The sequence below is a fragment of the Micromesistius poutassou genome (assembly GCF_964030765.1).
Source record: "Micromesistius poutassou genome assembly, chromosome: 14".
Taxonomy (NCBI): domain Eukaryota; kingdom Metazoa; phylum Chordata; class Actinopteri; order Gadiformes; family Gadidae; genus Micromesistius; species Micromesistius poutassou.
Window position 1 is genome coordinate 17,807,867 of NC_140284.1, and position 15,597 is coordinate 17,823,463.

Consider the following 15,597-nt stretch of genomic DNA (forward strand, 5'->3'; position numbering starts at 1 on the left):
GGTGTCACACACACCGTGGCCAGACTGGTTCTACCGCAGACTCCCGCTCCAAGCCCCGAGTCGCCGTGGTAACACTGACCTGTTTGTCTTGTCCACTTTATTTTTATGTGTGAGTGTCTGTATATGTATATCTATATAGATATATACTATATATCCTTTCTAATTCAGAATTAGCTCTGGAATACTTTCTAACCAAAAAGTCATGATTATTTCCTTTTCAACTTTCTAACCAACAAATTGTTAACCGTTAACAATACTCATCACTAAAGGGGGCTTGTGCATCCCCCAAATTATGGTTTATCTCTCGGGTACTGTTGGACAGACCCTTACCAAATTCATATCAAAGTTATGTTTTCTACGAATTTTTTTTTTCTCCTAACAGACATATTCTCTTTCGTTTTTTTTTTTTCAAAGGTGTTTTTCTTTTATATATCTTTTTTTATTATTTTTTTTAGAACGTCAACATCTAATTTCAACCTAAGAGAAATGTTAAACTCCTATATCACTTTCTAATCGTGGTTCTAAGGCTTTAAAAAAAAATAACGAGTAATAAGTGGCCGATGTGATGCTTGCTGTTGCTTGAAGGGTGCGGCTGAGCGTTTCCCTTCAGTCCACTCTGTCTGTAAACACTGAGCTCTGCGCGTGGCAGCAGGGGCCTAGCCGCCGCCCCGTTAGCTTCTGTTTTGTAAAATGGCCGTCTGGACACTGACCATAGACACTGACGGGGTCCCGACTCCTCGCGCCGGGCGCTTCAAAGCGGAGGGTGTCGGCGGTGATATATTATCAAATTATTCTTATTCTTATTATCATTATTGTTTCGAGCTGGTGATCGTGGTGGTTGAACTGTCAGGGCACAGTGGGGGGTGTGTGTGTTTTGAGGCTCCCAGTCACTAGAGGATTCACACCGCACTGCAGCCGGCATGGAGCGCCACGGTCAGCATACTAACAAATTGGGTAGGTGGGTTTTTTTTTTTCGTTGCCTGTTTTCTAAGTACCGTCGTATCTACTTGTGCACAGTATCTGTACCAAAAAAAAGGAACTGGATCAATGAGCTGCAGTCTACCTGTTGTATGAGGAGTGAAAATCTGTTGGCGTTTTTGTTCTTTTTTTTTTTTTTTTTTTTAAGGTCTTTTTAAGGCTGCAGTCGTCTGACTGGCTTACTTCAAGATATACCAAAAATATTTGTTAAAACAATTGTGTAGTTTAGCATAGCCTAGTCAATATATTTATTAATACAAAATTTCTCATCGTCAGCAAACTATAGAAATGCAATATTTTGATGATCATTTTCCAAAGATAACTTTTTAAGTTTTTTTTTCCTTGCTCAGCTTTTAATTGGCAGCACAAATGACCAAAAATGGGTTTGGCAGGTCAGGGCATGAGGAAGTGGTTTCCTTCCGCTTAGTTTCTATAAATAACCTGGGTGGGAATTTTTAATGGTTTTATAATTTCGGGCCCTCTTTAATCTTGTTCGGTTCTCTCAGATTCCTACAGTGAACGTGGTCTAGGCCATTTTTAGTAGCGGTTTTGAACTAATAATAACGCTTTTAGATGAATTTTTCTGTTTTGGTTGGATTTCAAGTTTCCCAGAAGAAAAAAATAAGAGAAAATCTAGCCATAATACAAAAGCTTAAACCAAAGTGGTTTTTCTCATGCGCTGGTGTGCCTCCACAAGCACGCGTGTTACGGTCCACTTGACCGTTACTCCCCTGCCTCCCTCAACCACCCTCCCTCTTTCACTCAGTCTTGCGTTCTTCGTGGTTGTTGTTGCTGCTTAAGAAGGACCACAGAAAGAAAACTTTAGCTTTAACCACTTGCTGCTTTCAGCGTCTAACGAAAGCCTCGTCTGTCGGCGGGAGGCCTGCGTGACCTCCTATAGCTTTACCGCCGCGTCCTGGGAAATCCAGGTGCAGCGGACCAGGCCCCGCCCCCTCCCACTGTGAGAGAGCAGGCAGCAGCAGCTGATACCGTTTCCAAACCCGTCTGCGTCTTGTCTCGGAGACCGGGCGCCGCCGCCCCTCCCCATAAAGAGACACACGGCGGGAGTTTCGCTTGATTACACCTGCTGAACCACGCTTGTACCATGCCAAAGTTTCTGAACCCAACCTGTTAGGCGAAGCAGTGCAGACAATATGCTGCGTCTTCAGCCCCAAACTCCTCCTCCTCATCCCCCTCCCCCCCCCCTCCCTCCATCCCTTGCTTGAATCTCCTCATGATTTTACTACTGCTAAAGAGGAGTCAAATTAACAGCCGCCGGTGGTTATTCAAAACACCCGAGAGCAGTGAAATGTGTCCATTGAAGTCCTTCTTTCTACTGGCAAATTACTATTGTCTGAATATACCTCAGCAGCACTTAGACGCAAGGTTCTTTACTAGAAATGTCTTAACCTGGAGAAGCGGTGTGGAATGTACAAGCACTGTCTGGCTTGCCATTTCGAAATTGATAGTGAACCAAGAATAATAATTAAGGAAAAAAAAGACAAAGACAACTTACTACTGCTATTTTCTAGTACTACTATTTATGAGGTATTTCCAGGTTGAACTGTTATTTTGCGATCCTTCTTGCCAAAGTGATGGCCTCTCTCTGCGCAGCCAGGCCGGTGTCTTGCTGCTCTCGTTGCTGGCTCCTCAGACCGGCGTAGGCGCTGGGGACCGGCCCCCTGTTAGTGTTGTTTTGTACCCAAGAGTTTGAAGAGTGTGCTAGGCTAGCACGGTGTACCCAGTAGCCATCGTCACCGTTGGGTTGTTACTGAAATATTTATCCGAGGAACGACGTAAGAATTCGGGTTTTTTTCGTTTTTTTTTTTCTCTCTTCATGCTATACATATAAATATATATATATTCAACACATGTAAGATATATTCATATTTTATATTTGAACCAGTATGTTATCAAGACTGAATGTAGTGTTTATCATTCGTACTAAAAAGAAAAAATCTTCCCCCCCACCCCCCAATACTTCCTTTTTATTATTGCAAATTAGCAGAACTCTTTTTGAAAACCAGACCAAAAAATAAAGTACAAAAATACTTGAGAACGTGCTTGTTTGGGCACACAGGAGCCGCTGCCAGTTCTGTCTGTTGTGTTTATAGGTGCAGCCTTTTCAGGGGCAGGGGCGAGTAAAGCCGTGCTCTGATTGGATGCACTGCATGGATGTTGGGAAGATGGAGACTCACAAACCATCAGTTCTTAATCTCATAGTTTTATATAGTTTGAGTTGTTCTTTTGAGCTCTCGTGGACTTGATTTGCCGTGTCGTCTTTAACAATCATTTGATTTTTTTTTATTATTATTACTTTATGCCTTTAATTGTTTTGTATAGTGTGTGTGTGTGTGAGGGCAAGATCACTGGCTTACTTCGTTTGAAAATAACAAAAAAATATTAACTTTATCATTTATGCCTTATTGTTATGTAGTAGACAAACGCATTGTAGCATTGTTGTTGTTGATGTGTGTCTGCGGGGGAGAGCTGCCGCCCTCTGGTGTAGGGACCAGCTCACCTAGTGCATTGTTTTCACTGAAACAATTCAATGCACAATGGGCATTTTGTGTGCTGTCCTGACGTGATTGCATTGCAACCTATAGTTGTTTAGGTGTGACTCCAAACAGGCAGAAGATGCCAATGTAAAAGCTTTACTAATAACTCCAGCAGGTGTGTGTGTGTGTGTGTGTGTGTGTGTGTGTGAGTGAGTGTGTGAGCGCATATTTGGATTACAGAGAAAATAGGGAGGGCATCCAGCAAACCATTATGGTGCACCCCCTCCCCATCTTCCACGATGTGTTTGAGGGATGTTATACAACTGAAATGAGAACCTGCCTGTCTTCATTCAACCAACAGTGGGTTCCACTATCGAGTTCATTTAAGTTATGGCTCGATCTGTTGCAAAGAAAGCTTTTATTTTGATAGTACAAGTTGTGTTTTTCATTTTTTTTTTTTTTTTTTTTTTCAAGCTCACTTGGTTTCTACTCTGTACTGAATGTGTGCTCTAGGAGCCGCTGGACGTCGCCGTGGCCTGAATGCCTTTTGATTCGGCCGGGGGATTCAGTGATCACTTTTCTAACGCTACACGACGGATGGTTGCTGCGTCTCTTTTCAGTAGGCCAACACAGTACCACTTGGCAAGCCGCTTTACCGTTGGTTTAATGTTCAAAGGGTGGGACACCTGTATGGCAAGGGAGCTGTTGTATACCTCATTTCTATCTTGAAGACCGAGTCAAAATTGCTTTAATCTTCTGTAGAAATAATAGTGATGATTAAAAAAAAAAAAAAAAAAAATGTAAAAAAAAAAAACCGCATACGATCTTGATGGAGAAGCTCACGGGCCTGCTGCTTCTTAGTGAGGGGTTGTGAGATGCCGTCACCAGGGAGAGACGGTGTACATACCAGTATTGATTGTTTTTTTCTACCCCCCCCTGCCCCACCCCCTCCATGTCACAAGTAAACCCTCTCATGGTTTGCATTTATTTTTTCAAGCAGTCTTTAAAAATGTTTTATTGTAAGATATATGTATATAATTTATTCATTTTATTTTTATATGCGTCAGAGCAAAAACCACACGCCTTGCTTAAAATATTTTTGGTTATGTTTTGTGTTTTAAGCAGTGGAATGATTTTCTATGCCCCTCCCACCCTATATAACCTTTATTCCTATGATTTGACAATCCTTTCTTGTTTGATTCTGTTGAGGTACATATATACGTCTCCCTGGCGATGGTATGTCACAGCTCTTTTTGTAGTGCCCTTTCCTGTGGTAACAACATTAACCAAAGACTAATAGTGATTGTATGTGGAAGTACCTTTACCCCTCCCTGGCTTCCGGCCACTGCTTGACATCACACTGCAACCCAAGTGCCCATCGGTGTTGGTTTAGCATTTTGAACCCAGAGGCCCTTTTGTCTGGTGTCGGACATGGGAGTGGTACAGTTAGGAGGCGGGTGGGTCCTCATGGGCTTCTCCAGCAGATCAAATATAAGCCAATCTGGTGATGGCTGGGTGATGTTTATTAATACACACTGAGGGTTAATCCTGTGCACACTGTAAATGCTCAGGACCTAATATCTGTCTGTCTTCAGCGCTGTCGCTATAGGTTACTTTTTGTCTTTCCCTTTCCTAAAGACCGTACTACACCCGTAGATGCTCTGTCGCTGCCTCTTGCGTACACACTGCGTCTGTGGTCGTCCCATCCGTACACTGTATTCCCCGGTGTGCTCGTCGTGATCCCGGGGTGCACGTTTTGTTGGTTTCCCTGCAGAATTCACCTCTTCACTCTCTTGTTGTCCATGCTCCGGTTTGGACGATGTCTCTCATGTGTCTTGGGGGGGGGGGGGCTCCGCTGTGACACTATGCATCACTGTGCAGCGCCCTGCAGGAGCTGCGTCCCACTGGCGCTCTGTTGTTTTTGTTTTGTCTCAAAGCTATTGTTACACGTGTGGTCGCAGGATCTCACGAGCCGCTATCCCAAAGCAAAAATCCAAATATTTAACTTTTGACAAATGCAGATACCAAAGATGACTCTGTCCTGTGTCTCTTGATCTCTCCCGGTCCTTCAACCCCACAGCTTGTGTATTAAGAGACAAACCCAGCACTGGCTTTTGTCATAGCCTCAGTAATTCCAAAGCTTAGATGTATATTTTGGTATATTTCTGAGAAAACTAAGTGGGGGATAAAAATGTCTGTTAAACTTCTTTAGTCGTATCTCTTTTTTCTGTCACAGCATGGAACTAATTGCAGAACTGTCTTACTCTTGGTAGGTTAAAGAAATAGTATTTTTGTATGTTTTTGGGTGTGTTGTGTGTATGTGCGTGTGTGATATCGGTTCCCATCCCAAGTGAACATGGTTCAAAGAAGAGTCTAAGAAAAAAAAAAAAAAAAAAAAAGGTAAACATGTACATATTTCTTCTGTTTGTGTATCTGGAGGGGAAGGCGTTCTGTAAAGGCATTGCTTTCTCTGTTGGTGAGGCGGGCCCGAACTTGGCTCCCTGTCCTCATTTTCTCTTTTCTGAATCTGAATCTGACTGTCCATAGAACTCTAAACACCCACACTGTCGTCGTGACCTGTAAACCTGAGTCTTTCGGTGTCACTACGGATGCGAATCCCGCTCAGCAGACATCAGAGGGAGGTAAACCCCCTTCTGATCTGACTACAAAAGGCCTTCAGGGTCTGTACAACAGGACGTTTGGGTAGAAGCCGTTTGTGAATCAGGATACATAGTCGATATTTTGATGCATTTGTCTGCTGTATTTTTTTTTGTTTTGTTTTTATACACATATAAAGATCTTTTACTGTAAACTGTACAGTTCTCTTTTGTTGTAAACATCATTAAACCATTTTCCAAGTGTTTTAACATGTTGCACTGTGTTTTAATGGTTCTTATGTATGAGTTTATATGTCGAGGCCTACATGGAAATGGCCAAATGAATTCAAGAGGATGGCTTTACAGAAAATTAAAATTAAAATGGAAATACATTTTAAATGCATGTCAAACCAAAACCAAGCACAACTGCAAACCTCAGCGACGATGCACCTGAGGGGCGGAGTTACTGGGAGACAGCGATTCATAGGCGTCCATGCCGCTTATGCGATTGGACTGGGGAGAGAAAAACAGCATGTTGAGGATTCATAGACAAAAACATTTTTACCAAACTTGACATATTTTGTACTGGTGTGAGGCTACTGAAGTGATTGAATGATCAATCAAAAATGGGCTATTGCCTGTTGCTTGTCTAAACATGTTATTTCCTCTGCACACCACAGACCCTTCGCGTGTCTTCAAGAGGAGACTTGGGACAAGAGAATGGTTTCTTACCCCGTCGACTTGACGCTTTTTCTTACGAGTTTGTTTCTAGAAAAAAATGAATATATTTCATCATTGGGGTTCCCGGGAGATGTTAGACACTGGATTATGTTGATATACTTTATTTGACAAACTTACAATTCCTTGTAATTCAATAACGGGCTGACCCTCATTGCCCTCTTCTCTTTGAAGATCCTGTAAATTAAAAAGGATTATCTCAAGATTCAAGATTCTTTATTTGTCACATGCATACCTGTACAACAAGCAGTGAAATTAAATCCTGACTTCACTAAGATAAGAATGTAGCCCGCAGGTGCCCTTGGTGCATTCTTGTCTTCAATGTGTTTTGTGTTTCTTACTAACCTGATGTATGTGATCACTCACTCCATCCTAGAATGAATAAATCCAATGAATGTTGGCCTACATTTTTACTTATCAACTAAAGTTGATGAGAAAAGTGTTGGTCCGAATGTGAGATGTCTGATATGATGAAAAATTTTAACTTACCGTTTGTTGACGACAATACTGAAAGGTTCAGAAATGTTTTATTATATGAGAAAACTCGCAGAAAAAGTTGCCAAATTTTTTTTTTTTTTTTACAAAATGAAAATAAAAGTAGAATCATTGAAGTTGTGCTGAATCTCACCTTGATATTGACAAACAGTACAGTCACAACAATGCAGTAAAAAAGCAGAATCCCGTCCAGCATGTAACAGATGGCAGGGTTCATCAAATAGGCCTCTGATGGATGGAAACACAAGGATATACTTAAACTATGTTGGAAATAATTATGTGCATGTAAATGTCACGTGCACATAATTAAATGTAAGAGTAAGTAACGCACATCTGCCTGTTAAAAAAAGAATACTTCCTGTCACAAAGGACTACATGGCCTGCTCTGTGACTGAGGCTGTGGTGAAGCAGGCTACGTGACAACTTGGCCATTGGTAGTGAATTTGTGCTTAATATATTAGACATGGGTTTAATTTCCATGGACATGTTTTATTGCACCCAAAATGTATGTTATATAACATTAAACAAAGGTGTTGTTGGTTAATTACAACTATTTTTGTAATATGAAATTGTATTGACTTAAACCACAGATTCTAAAATATTTATGACACCCACAGTTTTTTATATTGTATGTTTCTATATTTGATGTATGTGATATGAAAGTTATATTTTCATAGATATATTATTGTTGCTTTATGATGACACTTAAATACTTATTGCTAGGTAATTAATGGTGTTATTCCCTTTTTTATTAGTAGTATAACAATTAATTTAAATTATATTTTTTCAGAAAGGATGTCGAATTTTAGCCATGTCTCTAACTGTTGATTTTGATTTGATTTATATCTTTAACATTGGACGTACAGTACGCACTAGTCATTATGTAGGGAAATGTTATTCAATTACATGCAGAGGTTTTGAGTGTCTTTGATCATTCAGATTAATCTAACACAATTATATATAAACAATCCTAATAAGAATACAAATATCTATAAATGCTATCTATATTTTTAATTGAATGAATAATTATTAAATTTGACTCCATTATTGTTGTTGTTGCTTAGGTGTTTATATTAATGTGTAATTGTCTACAGCCTCAAATGAGCGATAATTGCTTAATGTACATACGATTGGTAAAAATCATATAGATACAATTTATGAGTATATATTTTATATGATATAAATGGTATTTTTGTAAGTCCAAATTTGAGTTAGTGAATATTTGAGAAAAAAAAGTTACAAAAATAAGTTCCACAACATTCATTTTAAAGTTATATCCTGTGACATATCCTACATGACTTTACTTTGTAATTGATTGTATACCCTCAGCTCTGACAATCTTATGTCAATCTGTGGATTTTTGTTGTTTGTCTTTTATATTGGTTAAGTGCTGTGTAATTCAGTTAACTAAAAGGAAATCTAGATTAGGTCATGTCATTAGGTCATTCATGTGTCTTACCGCCAAGATATATACGCAGAATTTTTTTTATGTTGTTGCATATTTAATTTATAAATCCTGTAAGCAAAACTGTAAAGTAACTCAGCCGAAATATGCATTGTAAACATATTTAATTTAAATTAAGTGCACATACCTGTTGAGTAGACGAGCATCAACACTACGAAAAGCCCCGTCATACATGTCCTCTGTGTGTTTGTCATGTTGCTATCTTAACAAGCAGGCTACAATAATGTCTTCTCCTCTATATGATGCTGAAACGTTTGTGGTGCTCACATGTCGTGTTGTGACACAGTCGAGTGTTTCCCTTCTCTTTGATCACAGGAAGAGGCTGCACTGGCACCAAACTACCTGCCGTTGTGGACGGATGCTTGGTTCTGTTTCCATTGCCCAAGCATGTTGAAATCATTCACAGGTGCATGTGTGATTGCACAACGACGCACATCAGGGTAGAAAACATGCATAAGTTCAGTTCTGTATAAGTTGGTTTGCACCCCACCATATGGCAGGCTCAACAAGCATATCAATGAATATCTCCTTCAACATTGACAGATTAAAGAGAATCACTTCATCCCAGGTGAAGCTTTACAAGAATCCGCCGATACAAATCACTAGGCCTACATAACTAGCTGGTTTATTGTGTTGGTTAATCATCAAAGTTAACGTGCCAATAACTGCTTATTTGTACTCTTTTTCTACTTCTATTTGATAGTTAATTTTATATTGAACAGTGAGTGAATACTTTTTTATACCAACTCGTAACTCAGTTTTAGGTTGGTCAGAGACACAAACTTTCAGAAGAATAATGGTTAATTAATGTCTACATTTGATTTGAGTGTCTTTTAAGGTGACTAGTTTGTCAATTATTTTGTCAGTATGGCGGATGTCTTTCACTGCCATATTTGTCTAAAGTGACAGAAGAAGTAGACCATGTGTAAGCAATTAAATGGAAGAAGAAGTTGAACGGATAAGAGAAGACCTCTTGACGATAGTAGGCCTATGTCAAAAAGTAGGCATACGTCAAATTCTTCGGGTCAAAGGTGCTGTGGCATTTTCGCTGACCTCGGTGCCAAGTGAAGCAGGCCCGTCCTAGTAAACGAAAGAGCAAACTAACAATCAGCATTAGGTTTGAGTATTAAGTTTTACTTTTTTGGAACATTACACAAAGGTCAGTCAATTCCATCTATTTTTTGTAATATGAAATTGTATTGACTTTAACCACAGATTCTAACTTATTTATGACACCTACAGTTTTTTATAAATATATATATTATTGCATGTTGCTATATTTAATGTATGTGATATGAAAGTTATGTTTTCATAGATATATTATTGTTGCTTTATGATGACACTTTAATACTTATTGCTAGGTAATTAATGTTTTTATTCCGTTTTTTATTAATAGCATACTTTTTTGATTTGCTTACATTGGTTCGGGCCGGGGCTATGATTAATGTGTATTCTGAACGCGAAACTAGGTGAACGAATTGATCTGTATCGAACAAAAGACAATGATGAAAAAAGAAGCGTCACATGAGCTGTCTGGGCGTTCGCGTCACGTGACCTGGCTAGGCCTCCGTCACGTGACCTGTCTGAGCGTTTGTTATACCCTCCGTCACGTGACTCCGGAGTCCTTTAGCAGTGCTGCTGGTAGTGCCACCACCACTAGGAAGACATTATTATATTGGTGCTGTGATTTTTTTCGTGGACAATTTCGCAAAAGGAATCTCCTCTTGGTTTATCTTAATGTGGAGACGATAGGTGGTTGTGGTTGTTGCTCCGAAAAGGTTGTTTGGTTCAAATCCCGGTCGACTCACTAGTGCGATATCGCCTGCTGTGCTAGCCGAGTCTCGTTCTGCTGCTAGCGCCGAGCGACCTGGAACTCAGCATGATGCGGGCTACTTTCGTATTGTCCGCACTTTTCGTCGGACTTTTGGGTGAGTACTTTGACACTTGTATGTATTCGACCGTAGCGGGGTTGATCATACACGCTGCTACGGATGGAAAAGTTCAGTCCACGGTGTCCATTTGTCCCGACTACAGTCCAGACGAGCGGCCGCCGGGCGCTGCGTTTCAGCCGCTCAACGCAATCTCTTTTACTGACACGTCGATTTGTCAACCCGTCTTCCAATTTAAGTCAGAAACGTATTTGTATTGTATTTTATTATTAACGCTTCGAAGTTATTTTGTAAAATGTCCATCGAATAATGTGTATTCAATCACTGTTCTTTTGAAACATGTTTGCGTCACTAGACACATGCTTTTTAAAGGGAACAATCGTAAACAAGTTTGCTGGAATTGCAATGTATGTTTCGTTGAGCTTCTGATTTTAATCGGTACAACAATGCAGATCGCAGTTTCAATGCGGGCTGTTCTCCGTGTGCGCATGCGCGTTCTTCTGTTTGTTTGTGCAAGAGTCGACAATCACGTGGTTATTATTGGAGATGACCGATGTGTTTAATAACTGCCTACGTCTTGCCATTGTTGAATTCGCTCTTTTTAAAATCGAATGTTTTTACATCAAAATGTTATGATCAATTTTAGATTTGACGGATGTACACAACATCATTCAAAAAGGTTAATTTAGTCTTCTAACTTGATCGATTAACTTGTTTGTTCATGTAAACAGACTCGTATTCATTAGTTTGTACCTTGACATGTTTCCACTACTTCCTGCATAGTTCCTGAATACTACTCTGTGTACATGAACAAACAAGATAGGATGTACATAACGTGGGGTAGATTAGGGTATTATTGATATTTAGCATCTTCATGAGGCATCATCATTTTTGCGGGGCACATTTCATTAGTATTGTACTGCTCGACTCCTGCCATGTGTATGTTGGACAGCCAGGTAGGAGGCAATAGTGGCTAATGGAATACAATATGCCATTGAGACATACCACTGACAGTAGGAATGTATCAGCATTGTCTTGGTAGAGTCTGATTTGCTGTGTCGTATAATTGCCACTTGTTAATTTTCGAGTTGGTTGTTACTAAATCGAACTATGAACTTGAACAGATGCATGTTAACCGTTTCTAGGTTTTTCCAGAAGGGGCTGTGGATATGAATGGGTTTGATGGACATATGTTCACTTAAGATAAGATAAGATAATCCTTTATTAGTCCCCACAGTGGGTAAATTTGCAGGGTTACAGCAGCAAAGAGGATAGTGCAGGCGGATAACAGTAGGGCCTCACTGTGCTAATGCCTCCATCTTTATACCCTAACAGCTGCCGTTCTGCACCAGAGTGCAGCCGCTGACGCCAACGCCGCCAGCCCGCCAGCACGGGGCAGCTACAATGTGTCCAACAGCAACGGATCCATCTGTCTGATGGCAGTCATGGGCCTGCAGCTCAATGTCTCCTACACCTCGGCCTCTGACAATAAGGTGACGCATGCATCCTCGCACTGTAGTGTTGGTTTCTATTAGGTAATAATCGATTATTATCGACCAATATGGATTCTTTAGGGCCGATGCAGATTTCTTTATTTATCAGCCTTAGCCGATGACCAATGCCTATTTTCTTGAACCGATATTTGGTGCCAACACTGCTTTTGCTACCTCAATTTACATCAGAAAAATGACACAATGATGAAGTTAAGTCTTAATTAAAAAAAAGGAACATTTATTGAACTGAACATTTATTAAACCGCAAATATCGGCCGATATTTATATATGGTCTATCACTAGTTTCTATGTTGTATAATTCAGGGCTTTCTGTAGTGACTGGTCCTCTGCACTGGTGTAGACTGACAACTAGGCTTGGGCGCCACGATGAAGTGGCGCTACATGACTATGACAAAAATGATCAATAAAAACTGTGAGTTGACTTGATTATAAACAGGCATACTTGATTATCTCGGAATTGATTGCAGGACAAACTTGTGATTTTTGAATATGCAATCAATTATGCAGGCCTAGCTGGATGTAACCATAACGACTGGGAAAATGACCACTGTGGTTCTTCAATTGAGTGGTCCCCCCCCCCCTGGTGAAACATTGTACTACTGCTGTCCCGCCGTGGCCCAGACACGGCCGCCGTGTGCTGTGCCGAGATACCGTTGGGCTCACGATTGCCACGCAATGTCACTACTTGGGGGGCCTGTGTATGTAACGCATGCGTTCACACATCGGCCGGTCCGTGCTTCACTGTGTTCCCAGACCGTGGCGTCAGTGATCAACCTTCAGCCCAACGTGACCTCCGCGTCCGGCTCCTGCGAGGCGGAGACCGCCGCCCTGAAGCTCTCCGCCGACGGGGCCGACGGGGAGAGGATGAACCTGACTTTCCTCTTCTCCTTGGTGGGTTGGAACTCTTGGTCACGTGCCCTGAAAGTCATTTCCTCTTTTAAGATGCTTCTGGTCTGCACCTCCATGTGCTGTATATAGTTGACCACTAGATGGCGTCTGAAGAGTGCAAATTGTGTGAGATTTATCGTGTCCGGTCTCAGAGAAAGAGGAATTTCTATCTTGTCTTTCTTACTGTAAGGGTTATGGGGGTGTCCTAAATATACGGCCTGTTGAGCTCTTTGAGACTGTTATTGTGATTAAAGGGGTAGTTCGGAATATATATATATATATATATATATATATATATATATCATGTTTTATATATATATCATGTTTTATATTGAAGTCTATCACGATAAGATCATTTATTGTTTTATTGCCCAGGCCTAGTCTAACCTAAATAAATATCAAGGGAATAATATAATAATCTTATAATTGTCTTGTCTGGCTGCAGCCATGTACTCAATGTCATAACCACATTTTCAGGCTTTAATTACTTTTTAACTACTTTTTCTTTATTTTTCCAGAACACTACATCAAACAAATACCACTTGAGTGGAGTGTCTTTGTCAGCTGTGTTGCTCAACATGAAGGGTGTGTATGCAGCCGGGTCCTATAAACCAGACCCTTACCTTCCTCTGTCACCCCCAGTCCTTTCCTAAACTCTTATCGCTCCCATGAAACATGATGTTTGAATTGTCATGCTACTTGTAAAAATGTTTGTAACAATTTACAATAATGGTACATAAATGAACCATTAATTAACATTGGATAATGCAGTAATAAGCATTAACACCCTAACTATTTGTTAGGGTTATGGTTAACCCTCACCCTAATGCTATAGAGTAATGATTATTACTGCATGAACTAATGTTTAGTTATGGTAAATGAATGGACCCTTACTGTAAACTGTAGCCAAAACGTTTATCATCAGATGTTTATCATTCCAGAGGATCATTTGAAGTTGTGAATGTCTCCTCCCTCAGACCCCCCCTTGGCGGTGGGGAACAGCACCCTGAACTACCTGCCGGGGACCCTGGGCCACTCGTACATGTGTCGCGACCAGCAGACGCTGACCGTGACCCAAGGCTTCTCCATCCACACCTACCAGCTGCGTGTGCAGCCCTTCGGCTACAACGGAGAGTTCGCAGCAGGTGTGTAGTTGACTATTCTTTCTTTTTTTTAATTTAAATTTAAACATCCTGTATTTTTGCACTATTTAGAATGTATTCATTGTAAGTGTTACGGATCTTATTTTATACTTTACGTGGGTCAGAGACGACCGTGATTTCGGTTCTTTTATTGTCTTGTACGTTGTTATAACCGACAATAAAGTTGACTTTGACTTTTGACTTTGGAAAGTAGAGGTTTTGAAATATAAAGTGAATCCCTATTGTGCAGGACTTCTACCCCCTCTGTCCCGGGACGGACCCTGACCCTAACCCCGACGTCTTTTCTGTTGCAGCGGAGGAGTGCCAGCTGGACATGGATGACATGTTGATCCCCATCATCGTGGGCGCTGCCTTGGCCGGCCTGGTGCTCATCGTCCTCGTGGCCTACCTCATCGGCAGGAAGAGGAGCCACGCTGGTTACCAGACCATCTAAGACCGCCGGCTCTATCGCTTTCCTCAACTTGACCACTATTTTACCCAATTCATGCCCCGTTCTCATGCACGCGCAGACCACACAAACATTCACTTGTACGTACGTGTACACACACACACACACACACGTGCCACACACACACACACACACACACACACACACACACACACACACACACACACACACACACACACACACACACGTGCCACACAGTAGAGCCCACTCCTTTAAATACCTCTTATAATTTCTACCTGGCACTCTACTTTCTGGACGGGAGTTATTTTTTCCAACCAAGTTTTTGGCTACCTTTTTTTTTTTTTTTTTTCTTTGTACTTTTTACATTTGCAGATGTCATGAGTTCATTTTGGGTTTTATTAAGGTTGTTTGTGCTTTCTGAAGTGCTGTTTTGCGTCAGTTAGGACTATTCTGAGAGATCATGGAGGAAGGGAGAATAGGATTCTTTCCTGCATAAAGACAGAGTTGGGTGTCACAAATATGACAGTTGGGTGGGTCCACTTAATGTAAAGCGTTAAATCTTCCACAGTCTTCTCTTGCCTTCCAATGCAGCGTTTAGGTTTTCGAATCGTGTAGTATTTATTGATTCTTGGAAAAAACGGATTCTGAGGGGAATGCTTTGGGAGCTGTTGTAGTTTCAATGTAAAGGGAATATAATGGATTGGCAGCTTAACTCAACCCTCTTTTTAAAAGAAAGGTGTTCTACTCTGGACAACCCGTACGCATGTTCAACTTTGACTTTCCCGCAGAAACTCCTTGATGGAGCTGCTGGAGAAGAAAAATAGGCCCCCCTTAAAGAACACCATGAAGGTGACTTAAGTAGGGTTTTTGATGCTGTGCCATGCTCTGACCTGAGCCTCAGCCAAACCCCATTATCACCTGTGTGTAGATTCGATAACTGCATTATTAGTGATTCGGTCGGAG

At 40.9% G+C, this 15,597-nt stretch overlaps 2 protein-coding genes across 3 annotated transcripts; one reads left to right on the top strand and one right to left on the bottom strand.

The window, feature by feature from the left end:
- Positions 1-971: 971 nt before the first annotated feature.
- LOC311358088 (uncharacterized protein) lies at positions 972-9,031 on the bottom strand. 2 transcript variants are annotated; one of them, XM_084478081.1, is made up of 7 exons: positions 8,899-9,031; positions 7,440-7,534; positions 7,301-7,318; positions 7,157-7,183; positions 6,932-6,988; positions 6,806-6,841; positions 972-6,586 (listed from the first exon to the last, which is right to left on the bottom strand). In XM_084478081.1, exons 1-7 carry the CDS (start codon positions 8,963-8,965, stop codon positions 6,509-6,511), a joined length of 378 nt encoding a protein of 125 aa, XP_084334207.1. In that variant the 5' UTR covers positions 8,966-9,031; the 3' UTR covers positions 972-6,508. The 2 variants fall into 2 exon arrangements, with proteins under 2 accessions (XP_084334207.1, XP_084334208.1); XM_084478082.1 differs by lacking the exon at positions 7,157-7,183.
- A 1,361-nt stretch (positions 9,032-10,392) lies between these two features.
- LOC311358590 (lysosome-associated membrane glycoprotein 1-like) lies at positions 10,393-14,797 on the top strand. Its single transcript, XM_084478680.1, has 6 exons — positions 10,393-10,699; positions 11,996-12,153; positions 12,928-13,065; positions 13,581-13,647; positions 14,040-14,207; positions 14,519-14,797. The coding sequence occupies exons 1-6, from the start codon at positions 10,651-10,653 to the stop codon at positions 14,656-14,658; spliced, it is 720 nt and encodes a 239-aa protein (XP_084334806.1). The 5' UTR covers positions 10,393-10,650; the 3' UTR covers positions 14,659-14,797.
- Positions 14,798-15,597: the final 800 nt, after the last annotated feature.